The sequence below is a fragment of the Chenopodium album genome, chromosome 26 (genome assembly GCF_948465745.1).
Source record: "Chenopodium album chromosome 26, dcCheAlbu1.1, whole genome shotgun sequence".
Classification (NCBI taxonomy): domain Eukaryota; kingdom Viridiplantae; phylum Streptophyta; class Magnoliopsida; order Caryophyllales; family Amaranthaceae; genus Chenopodium; species Chenopodium album.
The window spans coordinates 36596938-36614444 of NC_137859.1; the positions used below are offsets into that span (position 1 = coordinate 36596938).

At 34.4% G+C, this 17507-nt stretch overlaps 1 protein-coding gene across 2 annotated transcripts; it reads left to right on the plus strand.

The window, feature by feature from the left end:
• Positions 1-561: 561 nt before the first annotated feature.
• Positions 562-15091, plus strand: LOC145616511 (uncharacterized). Of its 2 annotated transcripts, XM_081671247.1 has the most exons (18): positions 562-804; positions 1818-2042; positions 2266-2332; positions 5143-5326; positions 8222-8274; positions 8998-9086; positions 9248-9484; positions 10265-10329; positions 11752-11812; positions 11885-12002; positions 12070-12151; positions 12261-12333; positions 12443-12504; positions 12885-12980; positions 13066-13220; positions 13308-13404; positions 14521-14598; positions 14676-15091. In XM_081671247.1, the coding sequence occupies exons 1-18, from the start codon at positions 798-800 to the stop codon at positions 14784-14786; spliced, it is 1860 nt and encodes a 619-aa protein (XP_081527373.1). In that variant the 5' UTR covers positions 562-797; the 3' UTR covers positions 14787-15091. The 2 variants fall into 2 exon arrangements, with proteins under 2 accessions (XP_081527373.1, XP_081527374.1); XM_081671248.1 differs by lacking the exon at positions 1818-2042 and having other exon boundaries at positions 563-804; positions 14676-15089.
• Positions 15092-17507: the final 2416 nt, after the last annotated feature.

A 17507-nucleotide genomic window follows, 5' to 3' on the forward strand; every position in this document is an offset into this window, starting at 1 on the left:
AGCTTATATACTGGTATAATTATGTAAACCCTCAATCTGATTTAATAAAATATTTTGTTGAGCTTATATAACTTTTGTTCTCTATTATTCGTATAGTTTTAATAAAATCTTGATGATGCTTGCTCAAATTATGGAAGGCGTAATTATATAGTTCAATTTGGCCACATCGATATTTATTAGAATTATTAAACTTGAACCAGAACCCGACTCAACACTAACCCGAACCCGAATGTACCATCTTGTTAACCCATCCAAACCCGACTCAACACAACCCAAATCTGAAATTGAACCCGATCTGATTTTAAATCGAATTGAACTCAACCTATATCCGAAAAGGTGAATGACCCGTGATAACTTGAACTGAAATTGACCCGACCTGAACCTGAATCTGATATGAAGCTACATTGACCCGACATAGCCTGATCCTGATTTAACCCGAGACCTAATATGACCCGATCCAAACCCGACTTAAATACCCGAATTGACAGCTCTACTGTCGTAATTGATAATTTACCGAGCAATGTTCCCAGCCATTTTAATCTTAAGAAGAAAAGACAAATGATTCAGATATCGCATTTGTGCACTTTACACAGAAAGCTCCACCAACTCCTCAATATTCTCTCTCCTCTTTTCTCCACTTTCTTCCACCACCTTCTCTTCTTCCTCATCTCATCAATTTTTCATTCGATTGCGATTGAAAACCTTAATAACTTCAATTAAACGAAGAATTAACCTTCAGAAATTGTTTCGTGATTATCATTTTCTATCATCTCATTTATCGATAGATTCCCACCACCATGGCAGGTGATTTTGCTGTTTTTTTTAATTATTTTTTTTTTTTTGAATTTGTAGTTTCTAATTATACAAGTTTGAATTTACTCTGAAATACTCTTGCAATGGTGATGCTATAGTATATATTAGTATTATTGCTATTGCAAATTATGTGTTTGTTATATTAACATTGTGGAGTTTATTATAGTTTACATTTTTGTGATGATTGAATTATGTTTTCATTTTTTTGATGCAAAATAATTGGATTAAATGGTCCGACAATACCGAGTAGATAAAATAATTGCCCTGTTTTCAATCCAGGCTATTTGTTTATTAAGGGAGTTGTGTTGTTAATGTTGATGGATTAGTATTAATCTCGTCATTGATGTGCTTCAAATGAGTTAGATTTGGATGTGTCGTGCAGCCGTGCTTGTAAATATGAGAGGGTGTAAAATTAAACGGTTACACGACTTACACCCGAGTGTAGGATAGAAATCGTATTGTGTTTGTAGGTGTTTTTATAATGTAGTCAGAAGGGACTCATAAGAGTTTATTTGCGATTTGATATTGAGTTTAATTATATTATCTGCCGCCATATTTTATAATAAGAAAGAAGTATACTCGTGATGGTTAGCTAAAATGAGGAGAACAAAATAAGGAGGATAATAGACAGAAATCAAAATCGTTTATTACTAATTCTCTGCATTTTGACTGCATAAAAATGGAATTAATTCACTGTAGATTAGTGATTTCGATATTAACAGAATTGGCACCTTTAACGCATAATCTGGTACACTTGGAATCTTGGATCTTGTGGGACTTTTCTTGTTTGTAGCAATCAAATGTTAAATCTACATTTCTACTGGAATCATACTGGTTTATAACCATCTCTGGCTCAATTTGATAATAGACCAAGTCCCATACGGCATGTCAAGTTCATAAAATGTACAGGATTTAAGAATAACATAGAAAACAAAGGATCTGCCACAGTCATTATCGAAGGTTTAGAGTTCTAATTCTGATACGAATTGTAAATTTTCATGCAGCGGTGTCAGGGAAGATTTTTCAAAATGTTTCTGTAGCACACCACTGCCAACAAAATAGACAATTCCACAGCCAATGCAGTAGAGACTCTTTTACTTCAAACTTGCGCAACTTCCTTCCATTAAAGGGAAGGAAGTCAGCATGGAATGGTATATTGGCCATGCAGTTGCGCACTTTGTCAATGTATCAGAACAATATTGTTAATCGAGGAAGTATTTGCTGCAATGGTCTGTTCTAGACTCTCATTACCAAGATTGCTATCTAGTGCGACCGTAGCGCTCTGGCAATCTTTTTAATTTTTTTTTGGGTTTTTTTCTTGTTATTGGTTTGACTTGTTCCATTATATTACCAATTTATTTTTTTTTCCCAGTTTTTTGGCTGCTTTCTTGCTTTTGAATACTAAAATTACTCGCACTTCATCTAGATTCACAATTTGTTATGCTCTTGCAGCTGCTTCATCTTCCACAGCAGTTCGATCCCTAGAAAAGAGTGACTTTCTTAAACTTCAAAATGGCAGGTAAGAGAACATTATGCATCATTTGGGCTGTATTCTTCCGACTTATCAGTCTACTTGAAATCAAGCTAAGAAATATTATACTTAACAACTTCTTAGATGATGTCATTTATCTATATTTATGACTTTGCAAATTTGAGGTGTATGGTTCCTTGTTTTTATATTTGAAGGTGAACAACTTTGAAATAGAAAAATTTCGTATGCTTAACTGGTAGCTTGTTTGGACCTTGAGTTCATTTTTCTTCTTTAAGTACATTTTTGTATAGTCAGTTTTTTATCAAATTTCAGAAATGATTGATATTTATGTTGCTAGCACGAGTTTTTGAAATATATGGTGCATTTTGCACCGTAGCATGACAAGCTACACCAGAACTTAACTTTTTCATGTCCAAAATCCTTTCATTTATCACAGTATCACACCTTGATGTCATACTTCACACCCTGATGAAACCAGATTTAACAATTAGCTCTAAGCAAGAAACTGAAAGACTTTAGCCCTGGCACTATATGTATTTATAATAAACAATTAGGGTTTTACACCAAAGTACAATGTCACCCTTAATATTACTCTATCCGATTTCATACCTACAGAATGGTTGCAAATTCACAATTTTAGGAGGTGTAGTGCTTTTTTTTTTTAAATTTTTTTTTTTTCCTTTAAATTTTTTTTTAATGTGTTAAATTGGTTTTTCTTTCATATCTTGATCGTTTATTTATATAGATATAGAAGTATTGCGAAATTGAGACTTAATGAGACACTGTTAAGTTGTGGAACTATAGTAGAGGTTAGAGGATAGTATCAGAAGTTAAAATATTGGTATTATAATGAGTGTAGATATACCGTAGCAATATGGCATAATGTTGAATGCTAGGTTAATTTGTTATTAGCTTATTTAGTAATGTATTAGTCTATCTTTAATTATTTGAGGATTAATATAAGCAGTGCAAACACTAATTCTTGTAAAAGGGTAAAGGCTAAGTATTGAAGAGAAACAATAATAGCTAATAGGTTGTAGCAGTCTTATTCAACCTACTAATTACGCCTGCAATCTTATACAAAAGAGCATAACATCGGGGTATGTTGTAGACTTTAACGGTGTTATGTTTACATTTTGGGAGGCGGCTACAATTACATAAGTCTCCTTTATTTGGGAGACAGCCAATTACGTAAGTATACATAATTAAAATAGATAATTTTACAGTTATGCCCCTTTCCTTTGGGATGGAGATGGCGAAATTCCAATTCCCCATTAAGAAAATAAGAAGCCTTTTTTTTTTTTTTTTTTTTTTTTTAAATTTTACTTGGGCAAAAGGGGTTTGCATCGCATAGATCTCGTTGGGACACCCAATTTGAAAAAATAAAATATAATCGGCCAGATTGGAACCTAGGAGCAAAGTCATGACCTCCTGAAGTTTTCCCTCAACATTTCTGAATTCGAGCCTCGGGAACCAATAAAGACCCATGCCTGCCTAGTAATTAGTAGTGGCCTTTTTTTGTCCGTCAGGAGTGTTGGAGTTTATCTCATGTTATTTTGAAGTGATGCCACTTTGATTTCTGGGCTTTGGAAGAATGAAAAAGAAGATGTAGTAGACTACAGCTTTTTATGGCGATTCTCTAGTCCTTATAAGTGCAGGATGCTCGTGTTTTCTCGGGGATTGTGCTAAACTCTGCTGACTAGTAAAATGCTTTGGGATAGAACAACTTATCTAGCATTTTTTGTCGGCTTTGGGAGCGGGGGCTTTTAGCAGTTAGTTTGGAAGATTCAAAGATACTTGTGTAAGTTCTAAAGTGTTCTTGTTGCTAGGAGGACACCTTGTCTTAACTTTTAGTAATCTGTATCTGCTGCTCCAATTTTTTCTTTGTCAATATAATGCAATTTGGAACTACCACTTTTCCAATATAAGCTTTAAAGACAAATACTACCTCCGTCCCCTTTTGATAGTCCCTTATGGACAAATTTTAGTCCCAAAATGTTCACCCCATTTGCTTTTTCCAACAACTATTAATATTAATTTTTTACCAAAACTTTCTCCAATTTGCAACAATATATGTGCAAATTTAACTTTAATTTTGTTTTCCCATGTACTTTTATTACTTTCTCTCTCTACTTTTTTGCATACCCAATGTCAATTTACTTTTTTCAATGTACTTTAGCTATTCATTTTTGTGTTTATTAATTCCCGTGAAAAATGCCCATAAGGGACTATCAAAAGGGGACGGAGGGAGTATCATTTTTAATGTGCTGGATATATTAGACCAATGAAGTTTAAGAAACTCATTTGCGCATGATCTGCCACTATTATAGTAAATATGAATAAAGTAAAGCATTTTGTAATCATTTTGTTGGCAAATTACTTTCCTATCCTAGTAGACAGAATTGGCTGAGTGCAAAAATTCTGTATCTTGTACTGCCTGCACTTCTTTCTTTTATCAGCATAATGGAAAAACAAAAGACAAGGACCAGAAAGATAAATGGTTGTTTGTAGAAGATCAAAGTATCAAATATTGTGAAGATTGCAGTCATATTGCTTCAGGGAATTGGGTTATCATGCTTTGGAGGCTGGAGATATATTTTGTAGATTTTGTCACTTGGATTAGTTTTGGTTAAAATATAAACTAATTTGAAAGGTGCATTTTACTAATGGCCAACTTATGGTTTGCTGATCAACAACCATTACTCATCTTTTGTTTATAAAAATGGCAGCATTTGTTTTACTAATGTGCTTGATTTTACTGCTGGAGTGGGGACTATGTAATTTTTCCTTATTACTAAAATTTTGGTTCTGTACACGTGTTTTCGTTTTTGATACAGTGATATCCGAGGGGTTGCTGTTGCTGGTGTTGATGGCGAACCTGTTACACTTACAGAACCAGTATCAGAGGCAATAGCTGTTGCATTTGCTGCATGGCTTTCTGATAAAAAGAAAGTTGACGCTTCTACACCCATGAGTGTTTCCATTGGTCATGATTCTCGAATTTCAGCCTCAATGCTTCAGGTAAATTACTGGATCTTAAATAAATATGTAACTACTTTCTTTATATCTCATAGGAACAATTAGGCAATTGTTTGGTTTGATAAGATGCTGAAAATCTTGCAAAATGTGTTTTGACTACTCATCTCTCTATTGGTTTGGAGTCTTTTGATTATGGTACAACACATGAGTATCAAGAGTTTGCTGAGTATGTTTGATAATAAAGAGTGTCAAAGTTTTAGAGAAACTCTCTTTTCCTGACAACATTGTTAAATTTATGATTGGTCTCTGAATTGTTTATCGAAAGATCATCTTGAATGTGAAGCTATGCTCCAAAAGCCACCTTATAAATGACTAGTCGAGAAATGTTGACATACTTGCAGAAAAAGGCTCATGGAGGGCACTTTTACTGTTCTAAATTTTTTATTGTGTCCTACTTTAGATAAGAATTACAATGCCTAAGGGAACCGAGAAAGTGTAGCCTCATCCTTAATATCTTTTGAATTAAAAGCTAGAGGTGTCTGGAAATTTACCACTATACTACTATAGCGATGTTGTGTTTGATCCATCGATGTCATCTCTTCCTATTATTGTGAAGCTGAATTCACTAATTGTTGGATTTTTCACCCACTAGTAAGGTATTATATCTTGGTTTAAATCTTATTACCCAACCAATGTCTCAATGGTAAATCAACCTAGTATGAGAGGAATTGTTGATTCACAAAGTTGGTCATCACATTTGGTTGCAGAGCTAGTGAGTTCGCTTCCTTATCCATTAAGATTCAAACCTATGTTTATTCGATTTATCCTCCACCTTATCCGTATAAACAATTATATTTGTCTAAACAAGTGTAGGATTGTGCCTTGGTTGATGAAATAATTACTAAGTGTGTGAGCATAGTCTAACTACATGGGGGCCTCCTTGAACATAGGGTATGGGCCAAAAGCACAAGCACTAGGATAAAGCAAAAAAACACCTCGCCTTAGGGGCATTTTTCGGAGAGGCATGACATCAACTAGAGCCAAGCCAAGGAATGAGCAAGAGGCAAGGCAAGGCGTGGTTAAGACATCTTAAGACTTGATTATAAGGGGTGCAAAGTCATGGGCCAAGACATGAATTAGGTGGCTCCAGACACCATATAGGCCTTTTGAGGTTCTTTACACCTCGATGATTGCTGTGAGTAGACTATATTTGAAGGCTATAATCCACAAAATCAGACAAAATGTCATAGATTTTGAGAGCCAGTGTAGAAACTCAAGTGATGGCGGGGGATGCATCCTAAAGTCAAAATATGTTGTTTGGAACCACATGCCCACTAGTTGATCACATAAAAGCATAGGGTGTATGGAGTTTATAATGGAAGATGTGTCCTTAAGTGGCTAAACTGATAGCTAAGAGTCAAAGTAGGCAACTTAAACCACACAAGTGGCCTCCAGGGGTTTCGTGGGGTCCATGAGAAGCGCTTTGTCCTCCTTCCTTTTTGCCTTGAAAAGTAAAAAATTCTCTACGATTGAAGGCTTTAATCCATGTTGTCAAACAGTTTAGGAAAACATTATTAATTGTGTGTGTGTTTGTTTGTTTGTTTATTTATTTATTTATTTTTTTTTTTTGGGGGGGGGGGGGGGTTGTCTCATGGGGATATAAAAAGTGGGTTTGGATCCATAATCATCCTACCAATAGGTTTACATTGTCCTAATAATGATATTTGGTTCAATAATATGGCTATCTCAAATATTTGTTATAGTGGGGTAATTAATAGCTGCAACAAATAGTTATAATCACCAACTAGGCATCCGGTGTCCTAGTAAGGTGTCGATAATACATCACTAGGTTATTACACCCACCCACCTTTGTTGATTTTGGTTATTTACCATTGTTCTTAGTAAAGTCTTTGTGAAAGAATCCAAAAAGGGATATTATGGAACTTTATGGTTGGTAAATCAGTATGGATGGAAATCATTACACTTGTTTTTCCCTATTTTATCAAATAAATTGCATACATAGTATTAAATTTTATAAATAAATAATGTTTTATAAACGCTAGCTTGTATTCAATGCCCTTCATCACCAAAACAAATAACCCATGAACCGCTACCATACCAAAATTTCCATGCCCAATTCAATACAAGCCCCAAAACCCCAAAAATGAGCTCTTCTTGACCCCATGGGACCCCTAGGAGATCCCAAAGTGTGAAATTCCCGTCCCAATATCTTTCACAAAGTTTTCTTATATTTAGGATTTTTTTTCTCACATTTTTCGTATTGTCCCCCTTTTTACCCTATATCTCCCATTTTTTCTCCTTCAGCCTTTTGATCAAAGTTGCCAATTAAAAGCTGAAGAGCACTACTCCATACTCTATCAGAGTATGTGCATTTAAAATTATCGGTTGACAGATTAAGTTGCATCAGAAAATAAAACACAAATGTGAAGTAGTAACATTCCATGCCTTCGTTTTATCATTAGTTGCCAATTTAATGCAGCCTATGCAGGCCCTCAGAGTTTTTAGCTGAATTTTAATTTGATACAGCTTTCTTGTTCAGAAAAATGTAATTTTTTGACACATCTTTTGCTTAAGAAATTTAATGTGACTGACATATGTGCTTATCTTTGTCAATTTAGATTTCAAATGATAAGTTTCCTGTGAGTTATCTTTGACATTTTATTGCCCCCCCCCCCCCCCCCCACCCCAAAAAAAAAAAAAAAAGTTTTTTATTAAGCAATAACGATACTATCTTTCTGAGTTGCTTCCTGCTGCATTGTATTATGTTGAATTTTCCTTACAAACTCTGTAATCCTATACTAAATGCTGTATCCCATGTTATGAAGTATGGCTTCCTCTCCACAAAATTGTAGAGCAATTTCAGCCTTCCATTTGCGCTGTTTAGCTGATAATAAATTGTTGACATTCTATTGTTAGGATGCTGTGTCTCGAGGCCTGATGAGTTCTGGTGTCAGTGTTTTGCACTTTGGGTAAGCTATCTCTATTCATCTTATTTTGCTTTCATTACAATATTTTGTTTATGCTAGACTAGATTGCCTTCTCACCTATCTCTATCTTTTCCATAAAGAATCTAACAAAGGAATACTAATACTCGGTTGAATCTTCTCTTGGAAAACTAATTCCATAAAAAGTTGTTTTCAGTTAAACATGTCTTTTGTTCAACCAAACGAAGCCTTAATATTTTTCTCCGTATGAAATAAATTAATCATTAATCATTTTGATATCTTGTCTTTATAAATAAAAGACTATTGAGAAGTTATTATACTCCTCTGTATTGTAATTAGGTGATGTGGGAATGATGCATTCAATTATAGTATTGATTCACAACTTTTGTTTGTTTTAAACAATTACTTGTTTCTCAGGGTGTATACTTGGATTTAAAAGTTCTTGGAGATAAGTTAAATCCATGAATATGATGGTTCATATATAATTGAGGAAATTTATATCAAGTCTTAAAACATCTTGATCTCATTGTAAAAAGACATTATGTTATCCTTATTGACGAAGTATCAGATAGGTAGCTATCTTGTTTCCATTCCTGTTTCTTGAATTGAAAACCATGTATGGATCCTAGCAATATACTCTTTTTAGATTTCTCATGTGCACACTATGGTTCTGTTAATGATTTGAAATGAGGTTTTTTTTTTTTTTTTTTTTTTTTTTTTTTGACAAACTTCAGATATTACATGCAGGCTAGCTTCCACACCTGCAATGTTTAATAGCACTCTCACTGAAAATGAGGAGATCAGGTGTCCAGTTGATGGAGCTATCATGATAACAGGTAGTCAATCATTTGTATGTTAATGGCATTAATGATTAATAATTTCGCTGGTGTAGTGTTGGATCTTGGCAAGATGGAAGTAATACTGATCCACTTTTTAGAACTTGTCCTAAAGTCCAGTTACTATAGTTGCATACTGAACTAATGCCTTGTCATATCAGCTAGTCATCTTCCTTACAACAGAAATGGGTTCAAATTTTTTACCAATGCTGGAGGTCTTGGTAAAGCAGACATCAAAGATATTCTGGAGCGTGCTTCTGATATATACAACAAAGTAACTGATGATGGTCTCCAAGACTCACAGGGAGCATCTTCTGCATCTGTTAGAAGTGTAGATTACATGGCTATTTATGCATCTGATCTTGTGCATGCCGTTCGAAAAGCAGCTGGAAATATAGGTGATCTTGCACTTTTGTGTCTCAATTCTTCACGTGTGTGTGTGTGTGTGTGCATGCGCGCACGCGTGTGCATGTGAGTGTGCTTGTGTCTGCATTTGTGTGTATCAGTTATTTATGCAGGTTTAATAACTAGGGCTGAACATGGGTAGGTACCCGAACAATAATGTTATCAGGTCAGGTGCTTGATAACTAATAAAACCATGAATTATGCCCGCGAACCGAACTGATAGTATTGTATACCTAAAATTGTCCTTTTAAATTTTTGTTTATTAATAATTAATTTATATCACAGACAGCTACAGTGATGTATTTTATGACTTTTTTTTTCTTGTTGAGAAAAACTAATTATTCCACTTTCCACCAAGAGTTTTATAGCCTTAACTTTTAGAATGAGAACAATAGCATCAGCATCTTCGACTAATAAACTAAGCACATGTGACAAAATTCCTTAAAAATATTTCTTCATTTCCTTTTATATATCAAGTAGGTCATGGCAATTTAATCCAAATTATGGGTGTTATAATGAAACTATTTTAGTGTAGAGAGTAGACATATCTATTTTTAGGTTATTTGTTGTGGAAAGAGCTCATATTTGCTCTCTTAGTATCCCCTTATTAGTTAGAACCTTGGACTTCTTTTTCTGCTTCGGAAATGTTTGATATTTTATTATAAGACCAGCAAAGATATGCATGTTGTCATTTTCTACTGTCATCTGTTTCTTCTTTAATTTTCTTATTCTCATTCCTTTTTTTTTTTTTCCCCCTTTTTTTCTTGTATCAGAGAAGCCTCTAGAGGGCTTTCATATAGTTGTTGATGCTGGCAATGGAGCTGGAGGCTTTTTTGTTGTAAGTATTCTATTGTTATGCGGTATCCGTTCTTGACTAAACATCCATTTATCTATCTGTCTATATTGAAACTTGAAAGTGTGTCTTCTTCTCTAATTGTATCTTAATGTCAAATTTAGGAACAACATGACTTCTATTCCTTGTTTTAAGTACTCTTCTTTTGTTGGACTAACAAGTGATATCAACTATATTCTATTGTCTATACTTGTACTGTTTACCTTCAATTTTTTAAAAATTTTATCTGAGGATATAATTTCCTATCATTGCCGAGCTTAGTGCTTGGAGAAAAATATCCCCACTTCATATTATTGTATCATATTCTCTCTTCTTCACAATAATGCTCATGATCTTTGCGAGGCTTTTATGGTCTACCATATTAAGATGGGTTATAAATGAGGCTTGATTTTTCCCTTCATGCCACAATACAATAACCTGCAGAGTTCTCTAACTTCTCTCTATCAAATTGATAGATCTAAATGGTGTGGTGTTGTTTTAATTCATCTTCATAATTAACAATGAATTTTGATAAAGGCATGGTGCTTCTGATTTCTCGATACTCATCTGCTCAATAACCTTTCCCATTAGCGTTTTCACTGGAGATGACTGAGGTCCATTGGCTTAACCAATGCTTTGCCTTCAATCTTTTCCCTGCCATCACAAGGAGCTCTTTGGTATACAGTATTGGAAGGTAGCTCTGTTATAGCCTTCCCTTATTAGATAGTCTTTGATACTCTGATGCGGTTCAGAAGGGCTTTACTATGCTGTTAACAATCCTACATGGGATATCCTGCTAATGGGTGGGTCTTAGCAAAGGATTTGGCTCTACAACACTTTTTTTTGCAATTATAAGATATTTGAGATCTAAGACTTGGATTGAAAAACATACTTTTGTATTAAAAAAGACCATTCACAACATACTTACTTAGGGGCTATTATTCTTCAACGTGATGTGACCCAAATAGCCAAGTTATGAATTTGTACTGATGATCACTGCTCACTGGTGCACCTTTTGGAATTACATTATTTCCTTTTTCTGATATCATTGAAAATTATTGGCGAAACAAACCATGTTACACCTTTATATCATAGATTTTGAAGATTTTAATCATCAAAAAATTATGAGAAACAAGTCTTAGTGAATCACCTTATGATAAAATTTGTTGGAGCCCCAATGATGATTTTTGCTAAAATTAATCATAGTAAGGAGAGAATATTACAGGAAAATTAGTTGTGAAAGCTTTTTTGTTTGCCAGTTTTCTATAATAATATCGATGACCTTTTCTTGTGAAATGAAGTCGGGCTGGGTATTAAACCGTAATAATGGCAGATATTTTATGTGGTATATTAATTCTGCAACATCTACTCTAATTGGATTTTCATATCTAAATGTTAAGGTTTGGTCTTCTTTTGAATTACTTCTAGGACAAGGTGCTTGAGCCTCTGGGTGCTGTCACTAGCGGCAGTCAATTCTTGGAGCCAGATGGTAATTCATGGTATTGTTGACTTGTTCAAGCGAGGTTCCTGATGCTTTTCTGACTACTTTTATTTGCTTTAGGTATGTTTCCTAATCATATCCCAAACCCAGAAGATAAGGCTGCAATGAGAGCAATCACTGAGGCAGTTCTTGATAACGAAGCAGACTTGGGCATCATTTTCGATACTGATGTGGATAGGTAATAATTTTCTTATGAAATGTTCTTGCAGTTTAATGTGTTTAGTTATAATATATTCCTTTTGCAGGTCTGCTGCTGTAGATTCTACTGGCAGCGAGCTCAATCAAAATCGTTTGATTGCTCTAATTTCTGCAATAGTCCTTGAAGAAGTAAGAATTTCTGCTTGTACGCTTACCAATTTCTGTTTTATACAGAATGTATTGTCTAGTAGAATGAACTTCTAACTTCATTTTTTTTCCTACAATATATCTACATTAGCATCCAGGGACAACAATTGTCACCGACAGTGTGACTTCAGATGGTCTTACTCTATTTATTGAAAAGAAACTTGGTGAGTTCAAGTCCAGCCATCGATCAACTTAATGTTCCACATTGGATTTGATCTGATTTTCTTTATTGGTATTTACTCTGAGGACTTGTAATTGATTCTGTATGCATAGGAGGAAAGCATCACAGATTCAAAAGAGGGTATAAAAACGTAATCGATGAAGCTATTCGGCTGGTAAAATTTATGTTTATCATTCGATAGATTTTTAGATGCTAGCAAATATATATAGAAAATGGTACTATATTTTATCATTTCATCTGTCCATTATGTTGACCCCTTTTATTTATTTTATTTATTTATTTATTTATTTTTACCTTATGTTTCCTTGATTCATTTCATAAGGTTTGCATATACTGCATATGTTTTTGTTACATATTAGAGCTTGAACTTTGATTTCCTTTTCTTTGCAAGTTATTATAGTCGCGTTTCAGTTGGTATAGATCTTGAACCATGTAATACGATCCTTTTTTTCCTCATTTGTGGCATTGGATCAGATATGGAACATCATTTTTCTATTAAAAATACATACTCAACCTGTAGTGCTTTCTTGATAGAACTCTATTGGAGAAGAGTCACATTTGGCCATTGAGACCAGTGGCCACGGTGCCCTCAAAGAAAATCACTGGCTTGATGATGGAGCTTACCTCATGGTAGCCAATTTCTCTAACTACTGCCTTACCTTTTTATTTTTCATTTCGATTTGTTTATTCTGTAAGTTAAGTATGCCTTTTGCAGGTTAAGCTCCTAAATAAGCTTGCTTCTGCCAGGGCATCAGGAATTAAAGGTGGCAGCAAAGTGTTGACTGATTTGGTGGAAGGCCTGCAAGAAGCAGCTGTTACTACTGAATTGAGATTGAAAATTGATCAGAATCATGTAGATCTGAAAGGAGGGTGAGCAATGGTGCCTTGACTTGCTTAGCATCTGTTCACTTTGAATTGGGTTTCATGTCATGACCTATTATCAATACATATGGGCAGATCCTTTCGGGACTATGGAGAGGCTGTGCTGAAGCACTTGGAAAACGTAGTGGATTCAGATCCTAAGCTCATAAAGGCCCCAGTTAACTATGAAGGCGTAAGTTTTCTATAGCTTCATCCACATGAATGATATCTTAGTCGTAAACAGGCTCCATATCAAGTACATTTTTTTTTTCTTCTGCTTTCACTTCTTTAATTTAATCTCATATGAGAGTTCGCTTACCTTATATCTCTTCCTGAATCTTTCTGTTCTGGTGGCATTTTAAGTCGTCACTATCAAATGCTATTTCTACCTTAGCAATGTTAGTATGCCACTCTAAACCTCTAGTTGGTTTCCAGCAATGTATGCTTGAAAATAAAATAAACTAGTTGTATCCATGGATAGCTCACACAATGAATTAAATTGCTCACGTAGCATATGTTGAACAAATGCTGGATGTAATATCCTTAAGTATCCACTTTACTGCTACTGATAAATAAATTTGAATAAATTCTATTGACAATGTATAATAGTATATAGTCTTTACTTTTCAAGAGCATAGTGCTTGTTTTTGTCCATAAAATAGTAAAAGAATCACATGGATAACTTTTTCATATAAGCAATCAGGAATGGTCTTTTGAAAGCTAAACTTCACAAAAAAAAAAAAAAAAAGTCTCAACTAGTATTCTTATTGATACGGTTGGATTGTCTTAATCAACTAATATTGAGATATATTCCCAGTATAGCTTCTAGCCTTCTACTCCCTCCAATCCATATTGTCATTCAGTTTATTTTATTTGACCCAAATTAATTGCTGTTTTAGGCTTCTAATGCAATGTTGAATGTCCCTACACAGTATCCATAAATAACATTATAAGTAAGTTTACAATGTGGATCAGGAAGAATCATATAAAATTAATTTCTTCTCTGTACTGTCTGGATGTCGTCTGATACAGATGATCTTAGGAAATTTTGGAGGTTCTTATGGTCCTGGATTTTACAAGTTTATCCTTTTCAATTTTAATCTGTTTTTCTTTCTTTTTTATATGTACTTCCTTTGTTTCTTTTTAGCTGACATATTTACTTAGCCGTGTTTTCCAATGCACAAATCAAATCATTAATATCTTTAATGTCCAATATGTACGAAGTATTTAGGTTTATGCAAGGCAATCTTTTCTATACCCCTCCCTGTACAGGAATATTTACCAAGCTTGTGTTTTCTCTCACGAACAGGTTAGAGTTTCTGGTTTTGGTGGCTGGTTTCTGTTACGACTCTCACTTCATGATCCTGTTCTACCACTTAACATTGAGGTAGATAAAATCTTAACTTTTTGAGGCACCCATTAATATTGTTAAATATGCTGTTTATATATAAAGGATTATTGTAGGCACCAAGCAACGATGCAGCAGTGAAACTTGCTCTTGTTGTGCATGAAGCTGTCCGAGAGTTTCGAGCTTTGGATACATCATCATTGGATAAGTTAATCCATGGCAATTGAGTTTACTCTACTGAGGATGTTCCTCCCAGGCACTACATTGGTGGTCTCTTGGACTCCAGCTTCAGAGAGCTGAATACTGAATACTGATCATAGTGCCTATGTGCTTGCGGAAAAAGGGAAGAAATTACCCGAGAGGTACAAGGATTTGAACAATTGAAAATTTCAGAGTAAGGTAAACATGTTAAGGCAAGCAAGGTTAACAATTTCATATAAACTTATTACTTCTTGTATCAGGTTGTAAATTATGAAAAATTTGAAGTTTTGAGATATATAAATTGAGAAGTTACTGATATCCCAGTTTCTTTGAGAATTTTTGAAATGGTAAGGAGTACACATGTTTTATCTTAACGACAGTCTGCTAATTTTTGAGTCTTGTCAAAATCTTCACCAAAGGTGGTAGATGGTGAAGCTAGCCTATATACTAATATACCAAAACCGAACACACCATGGCTCAAACTGGGTTGTGTTGTGGTTACATACTACATCCCAGTAGAAAACCAAGTTGTCGGGCTAAAATTCTAAATCGTAGAGACTGCCAGGGAATTCTGAAACATTTATATGCTTTACTTGGCCTCCACTGGGGAATGGTTATGGTTAGGTCACCATTTCTGCGGTCACTAGTGTTGAACGCGATCTGAAGAAATGGTGAAGATAACAATCATTTCTACTACAATAGAAATGTGCTATAAGAAATCAACAATATTAAGGGAAAACAAAATCAAAGAAAAACACATTTATCCATGTTCCTCTAACCATTTTTGTTTCAATATTTCTTACTCTCTATAGCTTTCATCCTAATTTTGAAGAACTCAAACAACCAAATCTCAAGCATAGCAATGCCCTCAGTAAAATTACTTGGACCCTGATAGATTATTTCACAAACACAAGTGATTATGTAAACGCAAAATTACTTGTACAACACAGTCTTACATTATTATATGTTGCTACATATTACTCACAAATTACAAGTTTTAAGATACATGTAGTATGAAGAGGTTTATATGTAAAGAATACAAGGATAGCAACTCTCACAATCAACCACCACCTCCGCCACCACACCCTGCACCTCCTCCGCAGCCACCGGAATTGAATCCACCTCTACCATGATTACGACCATAACCTTTACGATGTTTTTTCTGTTTATCTTTACCATCATCAGCACACGAAAATACGAGCATGGATATAACTGAAATGGACATGACAATCAAACCAAGCAACACCATCATACCTCCAAGACTTCCGAGCAGCTCGAAACCGCCAACTCCATATGGAATATGCCGAACAGACCTCAATAACCTCATTACTTTACCCTCCTCTCTTTCCCTTAAGCTCCTTTCTGATGACTTTTTGCTCCAAGAATTTCAGGGTCTCCTCAAAGCAAAAGGTCAAAGTATTTGTAGTATATATATAAGTACAAGTATTAATCATTCATCTCATCAAGTTGTTGTTATAAGTTAATTGATGATATTATTTTTAAAATTATTTAAGCATAGTTTGTTTACTTAGCGACGTGCTCATCAATACATTTTGTCTTTTGACAAGCTTCTAAACAGATACTTCATACTTGTATATTTTAGTGTTGATTATCTTGACTTTTCAAGAATAAACAATTTTAGTGGAGGAATACCTTTTAATTTCTTCTTGTAAGATTTTTTTTTTTAAAATTTTTTTTTTTATTTTTTAAAACACATATATACATGTATGATGGCATTGCATAAGTCTTAAGAAGAGCTATTGACTTATCTACAAGGAAATTGCCGGTGTAAAGTACCAAAATAATTTATTCACACTTTCTTTTGATCATCTTTTGGGGGAAATTTCCGGTTTCTCGTGGTGTTGTTTCTCATAATGACATTTTCATGAATAAATCAACAACTTTTTCATTATTGTGGGCTCCACAATTGAATAAAGTTCCACAATTGAATAAAGTTCCACAATTGAATAAAGTTGTTGATTTATTTACAAAAATGCCATCTTTTGTTATGTACTTATGTACATGTAAAAAAAAATGTATAATCATGTGAGATTTTGTTAGTTTCACCTTGATATGTTATTTCAAGATATCAAATTTTATCAGGAGTATAAAGTATATAATACAAAACACCTTTCAAAAAAAAAAAAAAAAAAACTAAAAAAACCGAGACAGTATTATAATTACACATTGTATACACAATATTTTTTTTTTCACACTGCAAAATCACTTATACAACACATAGACTTAAGTTGCTACATGGTACAAATGATATTGCTCACAATAATCACAAAGTACAAGTTTTACAAGACACATAGTAGGAGTATAAATGAAGAGGTATTAGAAGGAACAAGGAACAAATGCAAAGAACTCTCATGAAAAGTGACGAAGATCAATACTTTAGCATAAATATGTACGTTTAACAACCACCGCCTCCGCCTCCGCCCCCACACCCACCTCCACCTCCATAACCACCATAAACGAATCCACCACCACTAATATGACTACGACCACCACTCTTACCATGTTTTTTTGGTTTATTTTCACCATCATCACCACACGCAAATACGAGCATGGAAATAATTGAAACGGACATAACCATCAAACCGAGAAATGCCAACATACCACCAACACTTCCGACCAGCTCGAAACCGCCAACTCCATGCGAAACATGCTGAACAGAACTCAATAACCTCATCACTTTAGTTCTTTAATTTTCTTTCGATTTTTCTTTCTAAAAGAATTTCAGG